Source organism: Aedes albopictus, chromosome 3 (assembly GCF_035046485.1).
Source record: "Aedes albopictus strain Foshan chromosome 3, AalbF5, whole genome shotgun sequence".
In the NCBI taxonomy this organism is placed as follows: Eukaryota; Metazoa; Arthropoda; class Insecta; order Diptera; family Culicidae; genus Aedes; species Aedes albopictus.
Window position 1 is genome coordinate 69,358,006 of NC_085138.1, and position 18,486 is coordinate 69,376,491.

At 40.3% G+C, this 18,486-nt stretch overlaps 2 protein-coding genes across 2 annotated transcripts; one reads left to right on the forward strand and one right to left on the reverse strand.

Annotated features, from left to right (window-relative positions):
• Positions 1-498: 498 nt before the first annotated feature.
• Positions 499-6,940, forward strand: LOC109427103 (probable cytochrome P450 313a4). The gene is made up of 5 exons (XM_062858385.1): positions 499-907; positions 970-1,222; positions 5,604-5,730; positions 5,789-6,389; positions 6,448-6,940. The coding sequence occupies exons 1-5, from the start codon at positions 556-558 to the stop codon at positions 6,603-6,605; spliced, it is 1,491 nt and encodes a 496-aa protein (XP_062714369.1). The 5' UTR covers positions 499-555; the 3' UTR covers positions 6,606-6,940.
• A 3,968-nt stretch (positions 6,941-10,908) lies between these two features.
• On the reverse strand, positions 10,909-15,992 carry LOC115266198 (probable cytochrome P450 313a4). Its single transcript, XM_029872171.2, has 5 exons — positions 15,586-15,992; positions 15,271-15,523; positions 11,910-12,036; positions 11,251-11,851; positions 10,909-11,193 (listed from the first exon to the last, which is right to left on the reverse strand). The coding sequence occupies exons 1-5, from the start codon at positions 15,929-15,931 to the stop codon at positions 11,033-11,035; spliced, it is 1,488 nt and encodes a 495-aa protein (XP_029728031.2). The 5' UTR covers positions 15,932-15,992; the 3' UTR covers positions 10,909-11,032.
• Positions 15,993-18,486: the final 2,494 nt, after the last annotated feature.

The window sequence follows — 18,486 nt, forward strand, 5'->3', positions numbered from 1 at the left end:
TAATCACAAACATTACATCTTGTCAGTATACAGTAATTTAAAGTCAGTATACAGTAATTTAAAATCAAATCCAGAGAAGTTTACTGCACTATTTTTTTTCTTACTTCACGTTTTTTTTCCGTTAAGCTAAATTTTGTGGGGCCCCTGAAATGTGGGGGCCCGGGGCCCTGCCCCCCCTAAATCCGGCTCTGAGTACAGCGCAAGTTTCAAATCTATATTCACGTTGAGAAACAATTTTAATGGTGTTTTTCGCATAGAAAAATAAAAACATAAAAAAGGTGTAACTTGTGACAGAACTATTTTATTCAACAAATGTTTGAGCCCGATTCCGAGATCAGCACGTGATTATGAATGAAAAAAGTCCATGGCATTCGTTTTATTTTGTAAACCAGTGTAATCAACGACGACAGATAGCTGCCATCAAAATTGCCGTGAACCGCAGAATTACAAACCGTTTAGCTGCGATCCTCCTGTTAGATTGGAGAAAATCAACATCTTTCCAGATCAGTTGCAGTGCGACAGTCGATCGGGAGAGTTCTTTTTATTTTTTTTAGAATGTGGATCGTAATCCTGGCTTGCATCGCTATTCTGAGCCTGGCGGCTATCTGGTCCATAGTGAAGAAGAATAGTTACCCGCAAACTATCGGTATTGTAGAACCGTGGTATCCACTGATTGGAAATGGATTGCTTTTTCTCGGACAGACAGACGTGAAGAAATTTCAGAATTTAGAAAAGGTATGCAGTGCTGGAAAAGAGGATTTGTTTCGATTGTATTTAGGTGAAAAAATAATATTCTACACGAATGATGTCAACATGGCTCAGAAAATCATGACCAATCCCAACTGCATGAATAGACCTTACATGTACGACTTTTTCAATCTCAATAAGGGATTGTTTGCGGCTAAAAGTAAATATGATTTCTTTGAGAATGTTTGAATTAAGTGTATAATGTTTAGTATACTGTGGCAGCTCACCTCTGGAAAGGTCAACGGAAAGCGCTGAACCCTGCCTTCAACATGAAAATACTGGAGAGTTTCGTGCCGATTTTCTGTGACGCAACCAAGAATATGGTGCAGCGATTGGACGCCATCCCAGCGGGAGAAACGATCAATATTATGGAGCATCTGTTGAGGTGCACATTGGAAATGCTTTGCGCGACGACATTCGAATTCGATGTAAACGATTTTGCCAAAATCGATGAAATGTTACATGGCATGGAAAGGTAAATATGCATTATTAAGATATCTTTGAAAGAGTGAAGCTCTGTTACACGGTATTCTCACAATAGACGACATTTGATATACAAATGATACATAAAATGCAAACCTGATTAACACATTTGAACCCTCCTTACACTCATACAAAGGGTATAAATACCGCTTGGAACCGACTTCAGTCCGACGAAATGAGCAAATATCAGTAATTTGTTATATCCTCAGTGTGCACAATGGTGAGCCTTTCGGCTTCTGTTGTTAATTCATTACTCTACATTGACATATTCGCCATTTAGCGACCCGCATGCGCCATGCCGAGCCAGTTAGCTCCTGTTTGTCAATTGTTGAATACAGTCATGACCCGCTAGTTGGGGGCTTAATAGTTGGGTGGCTTTTTAGTTGGGGCTCCGTTAGTTGAGCAGTCAGCCAACTAAAAAGCACCTGGATGTCATAATTCAATGTCAAACTGAAAATGACAACCAATCTGTAATTCCGAGGGGCGAGCTAATGAGTTTTTGGATTCTTAAACATTACTGATAATGGAAAAGAATTTCTATTTCATATTTCTTAAAAAAAAAACAATATGTACAATTACTTCGAAACAAATGCAAAACAACGGCAATCTTTATTTTGTCGATCATTGAAAGCGTATTATGCTTGCATTTTGGTCCGGGTGGTTTCATAAACATCTATATTTTCACTTCACCGACTAAAAATGGGTGAAAATAATTATTTCTCGCATTGGCCATTTATGTATCTTGCAAAATGTATCAGTTTTGCTCTAAATGTAAAACAAATTGAAAAAAAATACTTTTTACTTCAAACCTAAACATGATTGAAAAAAACAATGCGCACGCCCCTTGTACTGCTGTCACTTCACCCAACTAGCGAATCGCATTCGTTGGTTGGGTGGAGGTTGTGGCTCAACGAGCGGGTTCCGACTGTACTATCTTCGCCATTTAGCGAACTACCAGCACATGCCGAGCCCTTTGTCTCCCGTTAGTACGCCACACCAGTTAGCAATAAGCATCCGCGTTAAGCTCACTCTGTTCGGACATTCGCACATTCCGGTTGGTGGTAGACTTCCGGTTCACCAGGGCCGACGACCTTTAACTGGTACTACGCAACGGACTACTCGGTCAAGTTCCCGGTGGTGGATCAAGCCTATTCCGATCGCGACCCATCACACTTTGGTATTTCTGCCATCTCCGCTGCAGCGATGATATCATCTGCGTGACCGACTTCTTGACCGCATTCCATATTCTTTCGTCCTGACACGTTCTCGCTACAATGTTGTTGGAACTCAGGTTTCCAGCACCGCTCGCTAGCATGTCGCCACGTACTTCTTCAAATCGTGGAGTCAAACATCACATGCTCCGCTGTCTCCTCGATGTTTGAGCATGTCGTGCAGAATGGGGTCTCTGCGTGGCCGAACCGATACAGATACTTCCTGAAGCATCCATGACCTGACAGAAACTGGGTCACGAGGAAGTTCACTTCTCCGTGTTTTCTGGACATCCATAACGACACATCTGGGATTAGCCGGTGGGTCCGCCTTCCTTTCTCCACGTTATCCAACTCTTGCTGCTACTTAGCCAACGAATCCGCTCGGATCGTCTTTCTCGCGTCTTCCTCTGCCAGGGTGAGGGGAATGGGTACCATCCCAGCGATAATGCAGACTGCTTCTGACGATATCGCCCTGTACGCGCTTGCCACACGAACAGCCATGAGCCGAAACGTCCTCGTTAGCTTCGTTCGATTCCTGTTCAGCTTCTATGTATCGAGGAGGATACTCCCGCCATAAAACATCTCTTGCTACACCTTGGTACACCGATGTACGGCATAATCCGCGATACAGCATTGACGACTTTCGATGACTTCTCATAGGCGTAGTCGACGGGGCAGATGAAACTCAACCGGTCGCCCAGCATCACACCCAGGTATTTTAACGCACGCTTTGATAGGCTAACGTGTCCGCCGACACTTATATCGGACCGCTGAACAGCTTTACAGTTGCTGCTCACAACTATCTCTGTCTTATGGTGAGACAACGGCAGCTTCACTCCACTCATCCACAATTTCGACTCCTCCGGGTAATTCGAATTTTAACATTTCGTCATACATAGTATTCCACAACGTTGGGCCGAGTATGGATCCCTGTAGCACACCCGCTGTGACTCATAACCGATGTCTTTGTCTCGTAGACTAAGACATTTTCGTGGTTTAACTATACCTTCGAAAGAGCCCGTCAACAATTACTTCCAGCTTGGCATTTCAGACACATTTCAGCTGATGTCGTTGGGCCCTTGATCTTTGCCATCACGACGCGATAGGCTTGTCCCCAGGGATTGGCGACACAGCTCCTTGCGTTCCTCTCTAATCACCTTAGACCTGTCTCTTTGAAGTCTTTTGGCTCTAAGACACGTAGGATCTTGAGCGTTTCATTCCACCAGTTGTATGCAATGGACGCTGGCGCAAGCGCCGCGGCGCGCCGGTGGGTATTCGGTTCAAGTGTCCTCGGCATAATAGCATACCATGCCCTCGCTACAACTTTCGTTAGATCCACAGCTGTCGGAGCGGGAGTGTCGCTGTCTGCCCGAGGTGCCTCTACAAAAAGGTCCTTGTCGAATTCCTTCGTTTTCCGCTTCCTTTCGCAAGTCCGCCGGGTGAACGACGAAGAGGAGATCCGCCGATTGATGGTACAGCCGGTTTTAACGGTACAGAGGCAAACGTACTGTTAGCCCGCTCGCCATTTCAAGTAGGTGTCATCCTTTATTCAGGGAACAGAACAGCACGAATGTCGCCATCCGATCCGTATTCCGTTGTCGTTTGCGTTGACCAGTATGTCATAATCAGGTTGCTACTGGCATCAATCCTAATGTGCCGGTTGGCACTCCGGGTGTATGGGCTAAGGCATTTTGAAAGCGGTACCAGGTTGCTAGTGCAGAGTTGATGCAGATGTTTGTAAATATGTATTATTATGGGTATTATGGGGATCCAACAGAGTACACTGTTGAACTCCCCCCACATTCTAGGCATCCACTGCTTGAGCTATCTGGAAACTAGCAGCTCGATTACTCCCCGAAGGAAGAGCTAAACGGTGGTAATCCACACGAAAATTTTATTTTCTCTAGATGTTTCGTTACCGAGATATTTCACGAAGAGTGCTTGGAAGCACTCATTCCCGAGATATCTTACGAAGAGTTTATAAGAACAATATTATTTGAATCTTTGTGATAGGGTCTTGTACCATTTGGACAGGTGTACCTATTTTGGCACTTGTCGCTATATCTAAGTCAATTATAAACCGATTGATTTGAATTTTTGTACAGAGTTACATACTGTACGTGCCTAACTCTATACAGAAATTCAAATCAATCGGTTTGAAATTGACTTAGTTATAGCGACGATAGGCCGTCCCTTATTTTGCAAAAATTGGAAATGTTATAAGTTCGTTAGTGGAAAATGATCGTTTTAGCTAAGAAATGATCTTGTCAAAATTTGAAGTCCATATCTCAAGGCTAAGTGGTCCCTCAAGGGGCCTAAAGTTATCAAAAATGGTATGAGACCAAAAAAACATGAAATTTTTTTAACGAAAAAATACGCTATTCTACTAAAACCGGTGATTTTAGGACCCTGAAGGGCCAAAAATGTGCTTAGATTTGCGATATCTCTACTCGTTTCTGAGTTATTGACAAAAAACAACCGAAAAATCAGCCTTTTTGACCATTTTTTTAGATCCCGGAGGAAACCTACCCTATTTTGTTCAATAACTCAAAAACGAGTAGAGATATCGCAAATCTAAGCACATGTTTGGCCCTTTAGGGTCCTAAAATCACCGGTTTTAGTAGATAAGCGTATTTTCTTGTCGAAAAAAAAATTTCATGTTTTTTTGGTCTCATACCATTTTTGACAGGCCCCTTGAGGAACCACTTAGCCTTGAGATGCGGACTTCAAATTTTGACACGATCATTTCTTAGCTAAAACGATCATTTTCCACTAACGAACTTATAACATTTCCAATTTTTGCAAAATAAGGGACGGCCTAAGCGACAAGTGCCCAAAATAGGTAAACCTGCCCAAATGGTACAAGACCCTATATTTGACAAAGTGGGTCTCAAGCTATTTCTCAGCCATTTGTCAACTGATTCAAGATCCAGTAAACAAAAGATACGATATTCCAGAGCATGTTTGTCCTGCGGATGATCCTAGGTTAATTTCCGATGTTTACAACCTGCAAGCTGGTTTCAACAGTGTACGATTTAGTAAAGAAAAATTAGGATATGCCAGATTTTATATGTATACTAGATCGAAAGACAGGTCGAGTTTTTTAACGTAGAACTATAATGCGTAAAAAACTACTGAAGCATGCATATTTATTTTTTTTAGTTTTTTCTACTATGCAGCCAAAAGAATGTTGAAATTCCAATACCACTTAGACTTCATCTATCGCTGGACTAAAGACTACCGGGAACAAACAAGTGTGCATAAATTTATGCATACATATGGAATGCAGGTATCTATGCCACAAGAAATTACAAATCACAAAACCAGATAATAACATTTCATTCTAGATCTATAATAATGCAAACGAGAAGTACACTAAAGGTTTACTAACGAATGATCAAACCGAGGACGGCAATAACGAAGGTTTTCGAAAACCACAACTTTTTGTGAATCAAATATTCTCCAACACCTCGCGAAAGTTCACCCGAGAGGAAATTATCGAGAACATACTCACCATACTTGGCGCTGGGACGGATACCTCGGCCACCGAGGTTGCCTACGTCTTGCTGCAGTTGGCAATGTACCCGAGCTATCAGCAAAAAGTGTACGAGGAAATCATGAAAGTTTTTCCGGAAGCGGAACCACATATTACAACGGAATCTCTTAAGCGACTCCAGTACACGGAAATGGTAATGAACGAATGCTTCCGAATATATCCTGTAGCGCCGAACCTGTTGCGCGAAAACACTGAGGATGTCACGCTTTGTGGAGCACGGATCCCCAAAGGGTCCATTTTTGGAATAAGTATCTACACCATTCATCGGCGGAAAGACATATGGGGACCGGATGCCGACCGTTTCAACCCGGAGAGATTTTCACCAGAACGATCTGCTGGAAGGCATCCGTTTGCATTTTTGGCGTTTAGTGGAGGATCCCGCAATTGTTTGGGTACGAAGGAAGGGCATACTGACAAGTTGCATTATTATAAAAATGTGTCTAATTTTAGGTGCTCGTTATGCGATGATCAGTATGAAGATAATGTTGGTATATCTGATGAAGAAATACCATTTCAAAACTAAAATACGAGAGGAAGATCTTCGATACCGCTTCGAAATCATATTACGCTTAGACGGCGAGCATTTGGTCCAGATAGAAAAACGCTAATTATATGATTACTATTTGTAAATGGTGTTGTTAAACTAATGCAATAAAAAGGGAAACAGGGCATCAGTATGGAACTTTAATTAAATAATGCGTACATAGAAGTCTTATGCCCAAGTAACCATGGTGCTGTAGCCTTATTGCATGCAGATATACGGTGTATTTATTTAATTTACAATACTTTACACGTCAAAACCAGCTCAGACCTCTAGCCTGACGATGCTAAACTGGGACGTCGATTACAGCTAAACCAAAAATCCAATATTTAATCAGCCAACAGCTGACCGTTACCCGCACGTTAAAGATAATAATCAAATCTAGTAAATTTGCCGACTAGCACACCTGATCTGTAGTCGAAACTATCATTTCAACCGAAAAACCCGATATAAATATACTTTATTTTATTTTATTGATGCACAAGGGGGTCATAGGGCCAAGTCTCCAATAGAACTCGCATTGTCCATAATACACCTTTGAATTTGGGAGTAGGCATAGCAACCTCTTTAGCCCTGCGACTTTTAAGTTTTGCGTGGCCTTAAGGATTGGGAAAGGTGAGAAATCGATGTGGTGTATTGAGCTGTAAGAGAATGTGTTGTTAGTTAAATGGTCAACGTAATTTACCTTTGGGTCGCTTGTTTGGGATAAGCGTTTTGAACATACTGGTTTTGCTGGGTTTCTCTTTCCTATTTTTGTTCGATCGTGTGGTTTTTTGTGGTAGGTAGTTGTGATTAAATTTTGGTTATATTCTTGGAATGCTGCTTCTTCCTCATCGCCATCTCCATTGAAATACGATAAGCCTATGTCATTTGCTGTCTGCGGTTTCTAGCAAATCGTCTTCGTAGTCCAACTTCAACATCTCCTGCTACAATCTCTTCGTCGCTTTCTTAAATTCGGCTCTGTCATCACCAATGTCCTTCCAATTCCAACGAACATCCGTCCATATCCACCTCTTGTCTACCGCTGGATTTCCACGTGAAATAAGGTCTTTCATCTTTTTCCCGGGATTTTGTAGATTAGTGCTTTATGCATGCTTCCTTTCCTGACATTTCTGAGCACGTCTCTTAAGTGGCTGAGTACAAACAATGCTCATCACCAGCGATATTTTTTACCAGCATCGCACCACCGTCGTACTTCATTACTTCCATTTTTCACTGCTATCCCTGCTTATTTACTGCTATCACTCATGATACTCCGATACATGAAAATATAAATGAAATGTTAGTAGCGCTTTTGGTGATACTTTTACGACGGCCATTCAGAATGGATCAACGGATGCACATGCGAAGATCATCCCTGCTGACTAGCAGCGTTCATCAAACTCAGTTGAAGATGAAACTTAAAATATACAAACACGAAGAGCAACAAATAGACGAACGCGAATATTCTAAAAAAAAGAATGATCTTCCATCCGATCTTCAAGTGATCCTTACAAGCAATATCTTTCGTTTAGGTACTTTTGAATGTCCGTATGCAACTTGTTCTCACAAGAAACCTGCCTCGACCAAGTTGGCAGGACGCGCCCATACCCCTTTCTGAACCGAAGGGCAGGAAAAAAAAAACCCGATATAAATATCAGGCCAAACATGTCTAAAGGTCCAATCTGCAGAAGAGAGGCTCTCTTTGGTTCCCCTCTCTTTTGTTAATATCTCAGCTGTTTATTTGTATCATCATTGTCTCCTTGCATTGAACGATGGTCAAAACAATCGTCTTTTGATCTGTACTGCAAAAATAGTTGAAAAGTGTACCATTACTTTGCAATAATTGAAAGAGAAAGTGAACAAAGAGAGCCTCTCAAATGCAGATAGGACCTATTGAAATGTTCGGCCTGATATACTTAATCAAATTCACGAAATATAATCATTAAACTTTATCACGATGCACGCTACGATCGATCATGTCCGCATACAATTGACCATTGTTTTACAGTCTATTGGAGTGCATTGACTGGACTCTGTATTTCATTCCCAAGTAACATTTTAAGTTTTGTTCGGCTCTATTAGAGATTACAATTTTATAAAACTTGCAATAAAACTGATTTATACATCAAAACCTCTTGATAACCTCTTTAAGAGCATCTTCTGGCTAAGTAGACCACTACGCATTAAGAGTAGCAATAAAACAGTTTTAAAACCTAGTAGAAAAAAATCCATTCTCAAAAAGAGGTTATGATGGTTGTTGTTTTTTTTTTTCAACAAAAAGTATGACAGCTCAAAATGCAGAAAAACTTCTTCGATGGCACGTCAAGTTCAGGAGGATATATCATTCGCAAGTAGAAAGCGATCATTTCAGAGTAATATGTTAGTAGTTATTGTGTTGGTAGGCTTATGCGCATTCAATTTTACCGTGAATATTGGGATTACAGAAACATAAAATAGGGCATTGGTTCCCTTGATAAGCATGTGGCTCCCATTTTCATCCTACGAAAAAAAAAAGGATTGAAGCGCTGTTTGTTTTGTTTCTTGTTTTTTGTATTTTTTGTTAGAAGTGAGCACCCTTGAAAACAAAAAGAAAGGAATCAGTCCATGCCGTAATCGCTTGTTTTCGAATAGGATGAACATGGGAGCGTGAGATTACTGATGGAACACATACCCTAATTGCGCTTCGAAAATGTTGAATATTATCATCTTGGAATGGAATAAATCAATTTGTTATTTTAGTAAAACTTTCTTGAATCACAAGAAAACTCAGCTGAGAAAGTTTATTTATGTAAACATGTTATGGAAATTGCGGCAAACTATCAATTCATTGCTAATTTGAGCAAAACTAACCATTTTCCATTCACGTTAGCTAGTTCTTCAATATGGTGACGATCATAATTAGCGAAAATAAAACGAAAGCAAGTTTACTTTTATGATGACCGCAATATACCTAGCAGTGTCATAGTTTTTGCTTGTCCACCAACATAGGGAATCGCGCTACTTGGGCGGTGGCTTCTATATTCGTCTGTTTTCCACTATAACTCAGTCAATCTTGAACCAATTGACACAATTCTTGGAATGCGGTGAGATAGGTATAGTATCTACCCGTGTACAAAATTTCAAGTCAATCGGTTCAAAATTGACCGAGTTACAGTGGAAAACAGACGAAAATAACAGACGAAGAAAACCACCGCCCAAGTAGCGCGATACCCTATGTCGTTACTAATCGAATGATTCGCCATCTGTTGAGAGCTTGAACAGTTTTATCGTGATAATAATGAATGCCAGTAAGTTTGCATATCGGAGAATTTCGTTTACACTTAAAATCTGGCTTTATGGATATCTTCAAGTATTCTATAAAACATTTCATCAATGGTTTTCATAAAAGTAGTCATTAAACTGTTAGTTTTAATTATTGCTATGATAAAATCCTAATAAAATAAAAAAAAACCAATCAGCAATGAAATTGTTACTTGGGTTATGACCTTGTAGATTCACCTAGTTGCATAACAGCTAACTTTACCACACGGGTCGTTTCACCTTACCAGACGACGTACACACTATCGTTTGGCGTATACTACCATCCTTGCCGTAGATGACTACTACACCTTTACCTCTACTCCATGACTTTCGTTTGCCTTCCGTTACGTAGAATTCAGGGACCTTCAGATATCTTACTTCATTCAGCCCCTTGGTTCTCCTATAGGAAGGTTTTCCTCTATCCTAAGGGAAGTATCCCTGAACTGGAGACGCTCGTCTGCGTGTGAATCGCCAGATCGCCATAATGCACGATTCTCTTGACAAATCCTACAGAACTTCAAGGAACTCGGCTCGAACAACGAGAACGGCATCGACTTTTGTTCCTTTCATTCGCATAATGCCAAATTCATCGGCAAAGGACCAAGCTTCGCTTGGTTTTCCGTAGCTTGAATGGTTTCTATAGATATCAGCGATATCAGCAAGCAGATAGGCCGACCGCAACTCATCAGAAGAGTTGCATTCCCTGGTGTGGCCGCTGGTCTTTGGAGAGATATAGGAACAACAGTCACCGAAGTCAGGCTCCGAGTCACGAACCCACTTCGTCAAACAGTCGGCAATAATGTGTTTAGATGGTACCAACCGCCAGCATTCGGAATGCGTCTGGCACAGAATTTATCCGATACGATGGGCGATGAATTGTTTGTAGCGAAATACCCAGGAGGACGACACATGTTTTCGCAAGTCAAAAAAGTAGTCACATCCGCTGAACAAAAATGGTGAAGCTTTTGAGGGATTTTCACATTTCGGCTTGGGAAAACTGAACTTGAAATAATAAAAAAAAAAACAAGGTGTAAACCGTGGGCTGATCTCGACAAGAATTACTCCGTTTACAAAATATAAACACATTTTTATTGTATTCAACCACAAACTTCTGCTTCTATGTTCGCATTATTAATGAAAGTTCAATATCGATGCCCTGTTTCCCTTTTTATTGCATTATTTTAACAACACCATTTCCGAATAGTAATCATGTTATTGGCGTTTTTCAAACTGGACCAGATGACCTCCTTCTAAGCGTAATATGATTTCGAAGTGGAACCGCATGTCTTCTTCTCGTATTTTAGTTTTGAAATGGTATCTCTTCATCAGATATACCAACATTATCTTCATACTGATCATCGCATAACGGCCACCTGAAATTAAACACATTTTATAGTAATGCAACTTATCAGTATGCCTTTCCTTCATACCCAAACAGTTACGGGATCCTCCACTAAACACCAAAAATGCAAACGGATTCCTTCCAGCAGATCGTTCTGGTGAAAATCTCTCCGGGTCGAAACGGTCGGCATCCGGTCCCCATATGTCCTTTCGCCGATGAATGGCGTAGATACCTATTCCAAAAATAGACCCTTTGGGGATCCGTGCTCCACAAAGCGTGATATCTTCAGTGCTTTCACGCAACAGGTTCGGCGCTATAGGATACAATCGCAAACATTCGTTCATTACCATTTCCGTGTACTGGAGTCGTTTAAGAGATTCCGGGGTAATATGTGGCTCTGCTTCCGGAAAAACTTTCATGATTTCCTCGTACACTTTTTGCTGATAGCTCGGGTACATTGCCAACTGCAGCAGGATGTAGGACACTCCGGTTGCCGAGGTGTCCGTCCCAGCGCCGAGTATCGTGAATATGTTATGGATAATTTCCTCTCGGTCGAATTTTCTCATAGTATTGGTGAATATTTGATTCACAAAAAGTTGTGGTTTTCGGAAACCTTCCTTAATATCGTCTTCGTTTTGATCTTTGGTTAGTAATCCTTTGTCGTACTTCTCGTTTGCCTTATTATAGACCTAGAAAGAAATGTTATTATCAGGATGTATGGTTATAGTTATGGTGTGGCATAAATACCTGCATTCCATATGTATCCACAAATTCAAGCACACTTTTTTGTTCCCGGTAGTCTTTAGTCCAGCGATAGATGAAATCCAGATGGTATTGGAATTTCAGCATTCTTTTGGCTGCATAGTAGAAGAACCTAAACATTTTAAACAAATACCGCTTCAGTACGCTTTAGGGTTCTACGCTAAAAAAAACTCGATCTGCCTAATTTTTCTATACTAAATCGTACCCTGTCAGAAATGATCGGCTACCCTGCTTAAGTCTCAAACTCGAGGTTTGGATTATGAATATGTTATTTATTAGCTTTAATTGTCACCTATATGGTTTCAAATTATTCATTTTACACGGTGTCCTCTGTGTATCCTTGTCTTTGGCGTTTTTTAATCCATGCTGATCTGATTTCATCGCTGCTGTTCTTTTTTGTTCTTTGAAAGTAAAAAGTTTGATCTTGCCTAGTTCAGGTAGTGGCTACGGTTAGGATTACTTAAATCAATCTTCAGCATAAAAGAACAGCAACGGTCAATCTTTTCAGACTTATGCAAAACGCAAGAACCTTACTTTCATAAGGGGAACTTCTATCTTGGAAACCTTGTAAACCCGGTATTTTCTACGTTCCAAATTTCATGATTACTCACCATCCACTCCAAGTGATTTTTATGATGTCGTTGATACTACAACGACCTTCATCATTATGGATGCTTTCGAAGAAGCTTGCCCTCTACGGTCTGTGAAGACTGCAAAAGGTACCCCTTGGTGGAGCTCTGATCTGGCGAAGCACAGGAAACAATTAAGAAGAGTTGGAACGGACAACGTTCTGCTGGCCTACAAGAAAGCTCTCCGGTGTGCTGAACGATTCTCCTGGAAACCCCTTATGTACCCTTAATACCGGAATACGAAGGGTTATAAAGGGTTATGACACACATGTGATACAGGAATCACTGTACAATTGCGCTTGAAATGAGTGCCATACTGAAAATTCCCTCAGTTGAAGTCAGTCTTGTTAAAATTTTCATAACACTGCGTACCGTTGTACAGGAATCACACTCGAATCACATGTCTGTCCGGGGTATAAACCTAGGGCGCAGATATGTTAGATGTATACAGCTACTTTTGAATTAGCGAAGTTTATTGAAGTGGATTGGAATTGGGGTTTTAAATATTGAAAAATGCCTTTTTCTGAGCCACTATGTTTTTTTTTCAGATTTTTAGAACTTAATTTTGGTACCTTAAATCAATTTCAAAGAGATTTTTTGAAATCACCTTTTGACAGCTGAGCAACTGTTTGACAGCTTCGCCCAGTATAAACTGCGACGAGGGGTGATTCGAGAAATCGCTCCCATACAAACTTCAAATTGATTTTTAAATAGGTTCCCGGGCATCAAAATTCATGAAAATTTGGATTTCTGCTCAGTTTGACATGCAGATTCAGAATATCGAATTATCTCAACACCGTTGAAGAGGCCAATTGTTGCTTATAACAGCTTAGAATAGCCTAGAATTGTTGCTTAGGAAGCAAGGTCTGAATCCTCGATTAACAATAGTGAGCGAATTGATACCGGTATAAATTGTAGGGAGATTGGTTGATTCGCAGGCAGGATTGTTGATTGGAAAACTGAGTTTGTAAGTCATGGCATTGAATTATGTATTATGCCCAAGATTATATCGCAATTTGAATTTCGAACTTCGTTTCCCAAACGGCGATTTCACTTCTTCTGATAAGGAAGTTCTGAAATGCTTCAGCACACACTTCCTCGGTGTGTGGATATTTAATCTTCGGATAAACCTGATGTCTTTCATGAAGTTAAGATGCTCTGTGTTTGGCCCAGAGTATTGTAACTATGTAACTATATAATCGACTGAGTGGACACTGAATAACTTTGCTCCTTTCAAATCTCAAATGAGATAATTGAAAGGTGGAAGCAACATTTTCACGAGAACCTGAATTTAGAGTATAATCATGGGATAGCCAGGCAACGGAGAAAACGTCTACGTCGGTGTAGAAGAGGATGAAAATGATCTAACTACCTCAGCGTAGGAGACGCCATTCATCAGCTTAAAACCAACAAAACAGCTGGTAAGGATAGTAAAGCCTGTATCCGCAATATTCGGGACACAGAAACACAGCTGTAACTCTGCAATAGATACATTAAAATTGCTCAAATTTTGCCTAATAACATCTTAAGATGTGTTCATTTCACCTACAAAATTTCATGTGAATCGGTGCAGTACTTTTTGTTGTAGCAACGAAAGAGTAAAACGTGCGCCATTGAATTTTGTACAGCCCCAAGTTTAGCTTGTCAGCGCTGTAACTTTTGAATTTGGCACAGGAAACGGCTGAAATTTTGAACACAAACCTCTCAATCTACATTTGTTCCATGGGCAAAATTTCAAAAAAATCGATACACTATCAACAATTTTATAGTCGAAACATGTTTTGGGACTGAACGTGATTTTAGCCTCTCAGACAGCAACTAGTCAGCACCCTTTATTGTTTCCATTGTTCTATTGAAAGTACTATACCAAAAATCATCAAATTTTGCAGGCATAATATACACATAATAAACTAGCTTCTGTGAAAATTTCATGAAAATTGGCAGAGAAATTCAAAAGTTATGAATTGGCAAAAATCGCACATGAAAAACACGAAAAATTTTCACTAACACTCACCTCTATCAACACCAGTAGCTTTCAAACCAATTGGTCAAAGTTGATGAAATTTTGCAAGAATGTGTCTCTATAAGTATCATAACTGCTAACGAAATTTCATAATTATCATCACAGAACTTTGAACTGTAGCGTAGAAGAACCATCTACTATGCGAATGAAAATTGATCATGATTGTACAAAATGCTTAAACCCACGTCTGTTTGTTTTTCATCCACAGTTAAAAGTAATGCATCGATTTTTATGAAATTTGGCACAAATAATAAACATACACCAAAGAGTTCTCAGTCAATTATTTGGCCAATTTTACCGATTCATTACAGAGCTACTGACGTACTTCTGTGTCCCGATTATTGCGGATACAGGCTTTATCACAGCTGAACTCATCAAGATGATAACAATGAATTCACAGTGTTCGATTCCGCTGGAATACAGTGAATTCATTTTCAATGGCAAAAATGTTAGTTTCAAACGAAATAGCTGCTTTCGAATGCTTAATGTTGAGAATGATTTGACTGACGAATTGTTCATCCTAAACTTATGAAATTTTCGAAATACTCTTTAGGTTTTGGTGAACATTGACCGCATCATTGAGGTCACGTGAATCAATCTTTAATAATTATGCACTCGTTTGCAACAAGATATGTAGGCATACCGGATCACAGTGCTTCACACTTTCAACGATATCGCAATGAGTCATATTTACCATTCCATGTTATTTAACATTTCATCGACTTTGGAAAAATCGTTCACATCGAACTCGAACGTTGTCGCGCAGACCATTTCCAACGTGCACCTCGACAGATACTCCATAATATTGATCGTTTCTCCCGCTGGAATGGCGTCCAGCCGCTGCAGCATGTTCTTAGTTACGACACAGAAGGTCGGCACGAAACTCTCCAGTATTTTCATGTTGAAGGCAGGGTTCAGCGCTTTCCTTTGACCTTTCCAGAGGGGCACTGCCATAATAAACTAAACATTATTCACTGAATTCAAACATTCTCAAAGAACTCATAGTTACATTTAGCCGCAAACAATCCTTTTTTGAGATTTAAAAATTCGTACAGGTATGGTTTTTCCATGCAGTTGGTCATGATTGTTTGAGCCATGTTGACATCACTCGTGAGGAATATTATTTTTGGACCTAAATATACTCGAACCAAGTCCTCTGTTGCAGCACTGAATACCTTTTGTACATTCTGAAATTTCTTCACGTCTGTCTGTCCGAGAAAAAGCAAACCATTACCAATCAATGGATACCATGGTTCCGCAACACCGATAGTTTGCGGGTAACTATTCTTCTCCACTATTGACCAGATAACCGCCAGGCTCAGAATAGCGATGAAAGCCAAGATTACGATCCACATTCTAAAACAAAAGAACTTTCACGATCGACTGCCGCACTACAACTGATCTCGAAAGATGTTGATTTTCTCCAATCAAACAGGAGCATCATAACTGAACGGTTTGTAATTCTGCGGTTCACGGTAATTTTATGGCAGCTCTCTTTTGTAGTTGATTACACTAGTTCACAAAATAAAACGAAAGTCCTTTCCATTCATAATCACACGCTGATCTCGGAATGGGGCTTAAATTTTTTAAAAGTTGAACAGTTTTAAAGTAATGGCTGAAAATTGAGCTTAACACGCTAAGTATCGACCAGCGATGCCAGATGATTTTCTGTATCACTAGTTCAAAAATCTGTATCCCATACAAAATTTGGGTGAAAATCTGTATCCTATACAAATAAAAAATCTGTATTTCATATAAACGCAATCTGTACAGATGCTCAAGAATCTGTATAATACAGATAAATCTGTATATATGCCATCCGACAGGCAAACAACGTGGAACTTTTTTTTTCACATCTTTATCTCAGTAGTTGGTGAAGCAAATTTCAATCTTTTGTGTCATCAGAATCCTACACTATCCTAGAAGCGTGTAGTGAAAGCCGATTGGAATTCCATGCAGCTTCCGGTGAGAGCCAGGCGAATACACTAGTTCCACATTTTCAACTTCTTTCGGTTCCATTTTGTTTCCAGATTGGTTTGTCTTTGTAATGAGTTCTCTCGAAACTTCTACCTACAAGATATTTAGCAACATTCCGTCTTTGGCAAAGTTGTTCAGAACAACAGCTATTCCCTGGTGATGGATTTCGTAGTTTTGAATTTCCCTATAACGTGGCGCTAGTGTCCGGTATGACTTTGGTGAGGTATAGAACGAGATTGAAGCCAGAAAAGGTACGATCTGCGGCAAACTTTTTCAGAGCTAAGAGTACTTCCTGGTGATGGATACTATAGTACCGAATCTCAGCACATAGGGTAAAAGGGTATAATGCGCCCCACCGGGGCAAAACGCCCCCCTTCATTTTCTAGCGATTCAAGCGCTTTTCGCATGCGTGATCGATTAAAAATCTCAAATATTGAAGAATAATTGCCGTCAAGCTGGTCCGTTAGTGGATTGGTACAGAAAAGCAATAAAAATATCAAAAAGTCTGAAATCGAGGCTTTTGGCGTAATATTTTACCTCTTGTAAACTGACTTCATTGTAAACGAAGCTAGTTCTGTTCGCTTGTGTTACTTTGCAACTTTTATGCAGTTAAACACTTGTTGAAAGACCCTCCTAGGATAAGCATGTGGTGGAATTATCCCCTGGGACAGTTTTATCACGGGGCTAGATGTTTTTCTTTTGATGGGGCGTATTACCCCGTTTGTTTTGAAAAGGCAAATTTTGGAACGTTTTCGAAAAACGTTTCAAAGCTTCCATAGCCACCTCTCCAAAGGCAAAGTTCGCATGCAACACTTCACTAGCTTTAGTAACAACGATTTGCAGTGAACAATAGATGGAATAATGCGCCAGTTTTAGATATATTGTCATTTCTGCTTAGGGGGGGCATATTATACCTGTTTACCCTAGTTACTTCCGGTACGACCTGAGACAAAGAACGAAATTAAAGCAAGATGGACGGTACGCTCCTCGGCAAAGTTGTTCAACGATCTGAGCACTTCCAGGTGATCGATCATTTAGTTACTTCTGATACGAACTTGGAGAGATACGTGCACTACCGTGTTCCGAATTTCGCCACCACGTTGTGCTAGTGTACAAAGTAACTTTAGACACGAGTTTGATGAGATATGCTAATGAAATTCAGGCCAGATAGGAACTTCTCTGAGACTCACTCTAAGGATTCCTCTGAAAATTTTTCTAGCCTATGGAAATTTCTCACGAAAATTCCTTCAGGGAATTCCCCTAGGTGGTGTCCGGCCATTTGGCCGAATGTCGTTTGGCCGAACGCCATTTGGTCGAATGCCATTTGGCAGAAAGGCTCGTTTGGCCGAATGCCGTTTGGCCTAATTCTGATCAAAGAAATTTTTAAGCGTGGGCAAACTCTGAATAACATTCTAGCTGCCAATGTGACAATCAGAAATGTTTCCTTCTTTTAATCATAGGCTATTCTTTTTTGTTTTGGACTTGTTAGAATCCCAAAATGGCCGCCACAATGGTCGACTTTGGCACCTACTCATGATTTCGAGCGCACAAATCTCTTTGTAAACAAAAACAGGGCACCTGAGCTTCTTATTTTAGCTTTTTACAAGTGAGCAAGAACAGAATAATAAAATGCACTGTTGTTTGAAGCTTGCTTCTTGAGATTTGTGCTTTTGAAGTTCTGATGCACTGTTGAAGCGGGATTTGAAGACGTTTGTCCTTAAGGGATTAGCTGGCGCTGAAACTGTGAATATATTTAGCAGAGATTTTTCGTTCTTTGAATTATAGGCTCTTCTTTTGACTTACATTGATATAGAAAACAGTGACATAATCACTTAAGTTCATCATTACTTTCTCGGTCAAACGGCATTCGGCCAAATGGCGTTCGTCCGAACGGCATTCGGCCAAATGAACCGGAGACCCCACCTCCCCCCAG

Excerpts from the sequence above, each read along its gene's own strand:
- LOC109427103 (XM_062858385.1), top strand. The coding sequence starts at position 556 with ATGTGGATCGTAATCCTGGCTTGCATCGCTATTCTGAGCCTGGCGGCT. Across the intron at positions 908-969 it reads GGGATTGTTTGCGGCTAAAA|CTCACCTCTGGAAAGGTCAA; the intron begins GTAAATATGATT and ends ATACTGTGGCAG. Across the intron at positions 5,731-5,788 it reads TGCATACATATGGAATGCAG|ATCTATAATAATGCAAACGA; the intron begins GTATCTATGCCA and ends ATTTCATTCTAG.
- LOC115266198 (XM_029872171.2), bottom strand. The coding sequence starts at position 15,931 with ATGTGGATCGTAATCTTGGCTTTCATCGCTATTCTGAGCCTGGCGGTT. Across the intron at positions 12,037-15,270 it reads ATGTTAAATAACATGGAATG|GTTCTTCTACTATGCAGCCA; the intron begins GTAAATATGACT and ends TAAAATGTTTAG. Across the intron at positions 11,194-11,250 it reads AGGATCCCGTAACTGTTTGG|GTGGCCGTTATGCGATGATC; the intron begins GTATGAAGGAAA and ends GTTTAATTTCAG.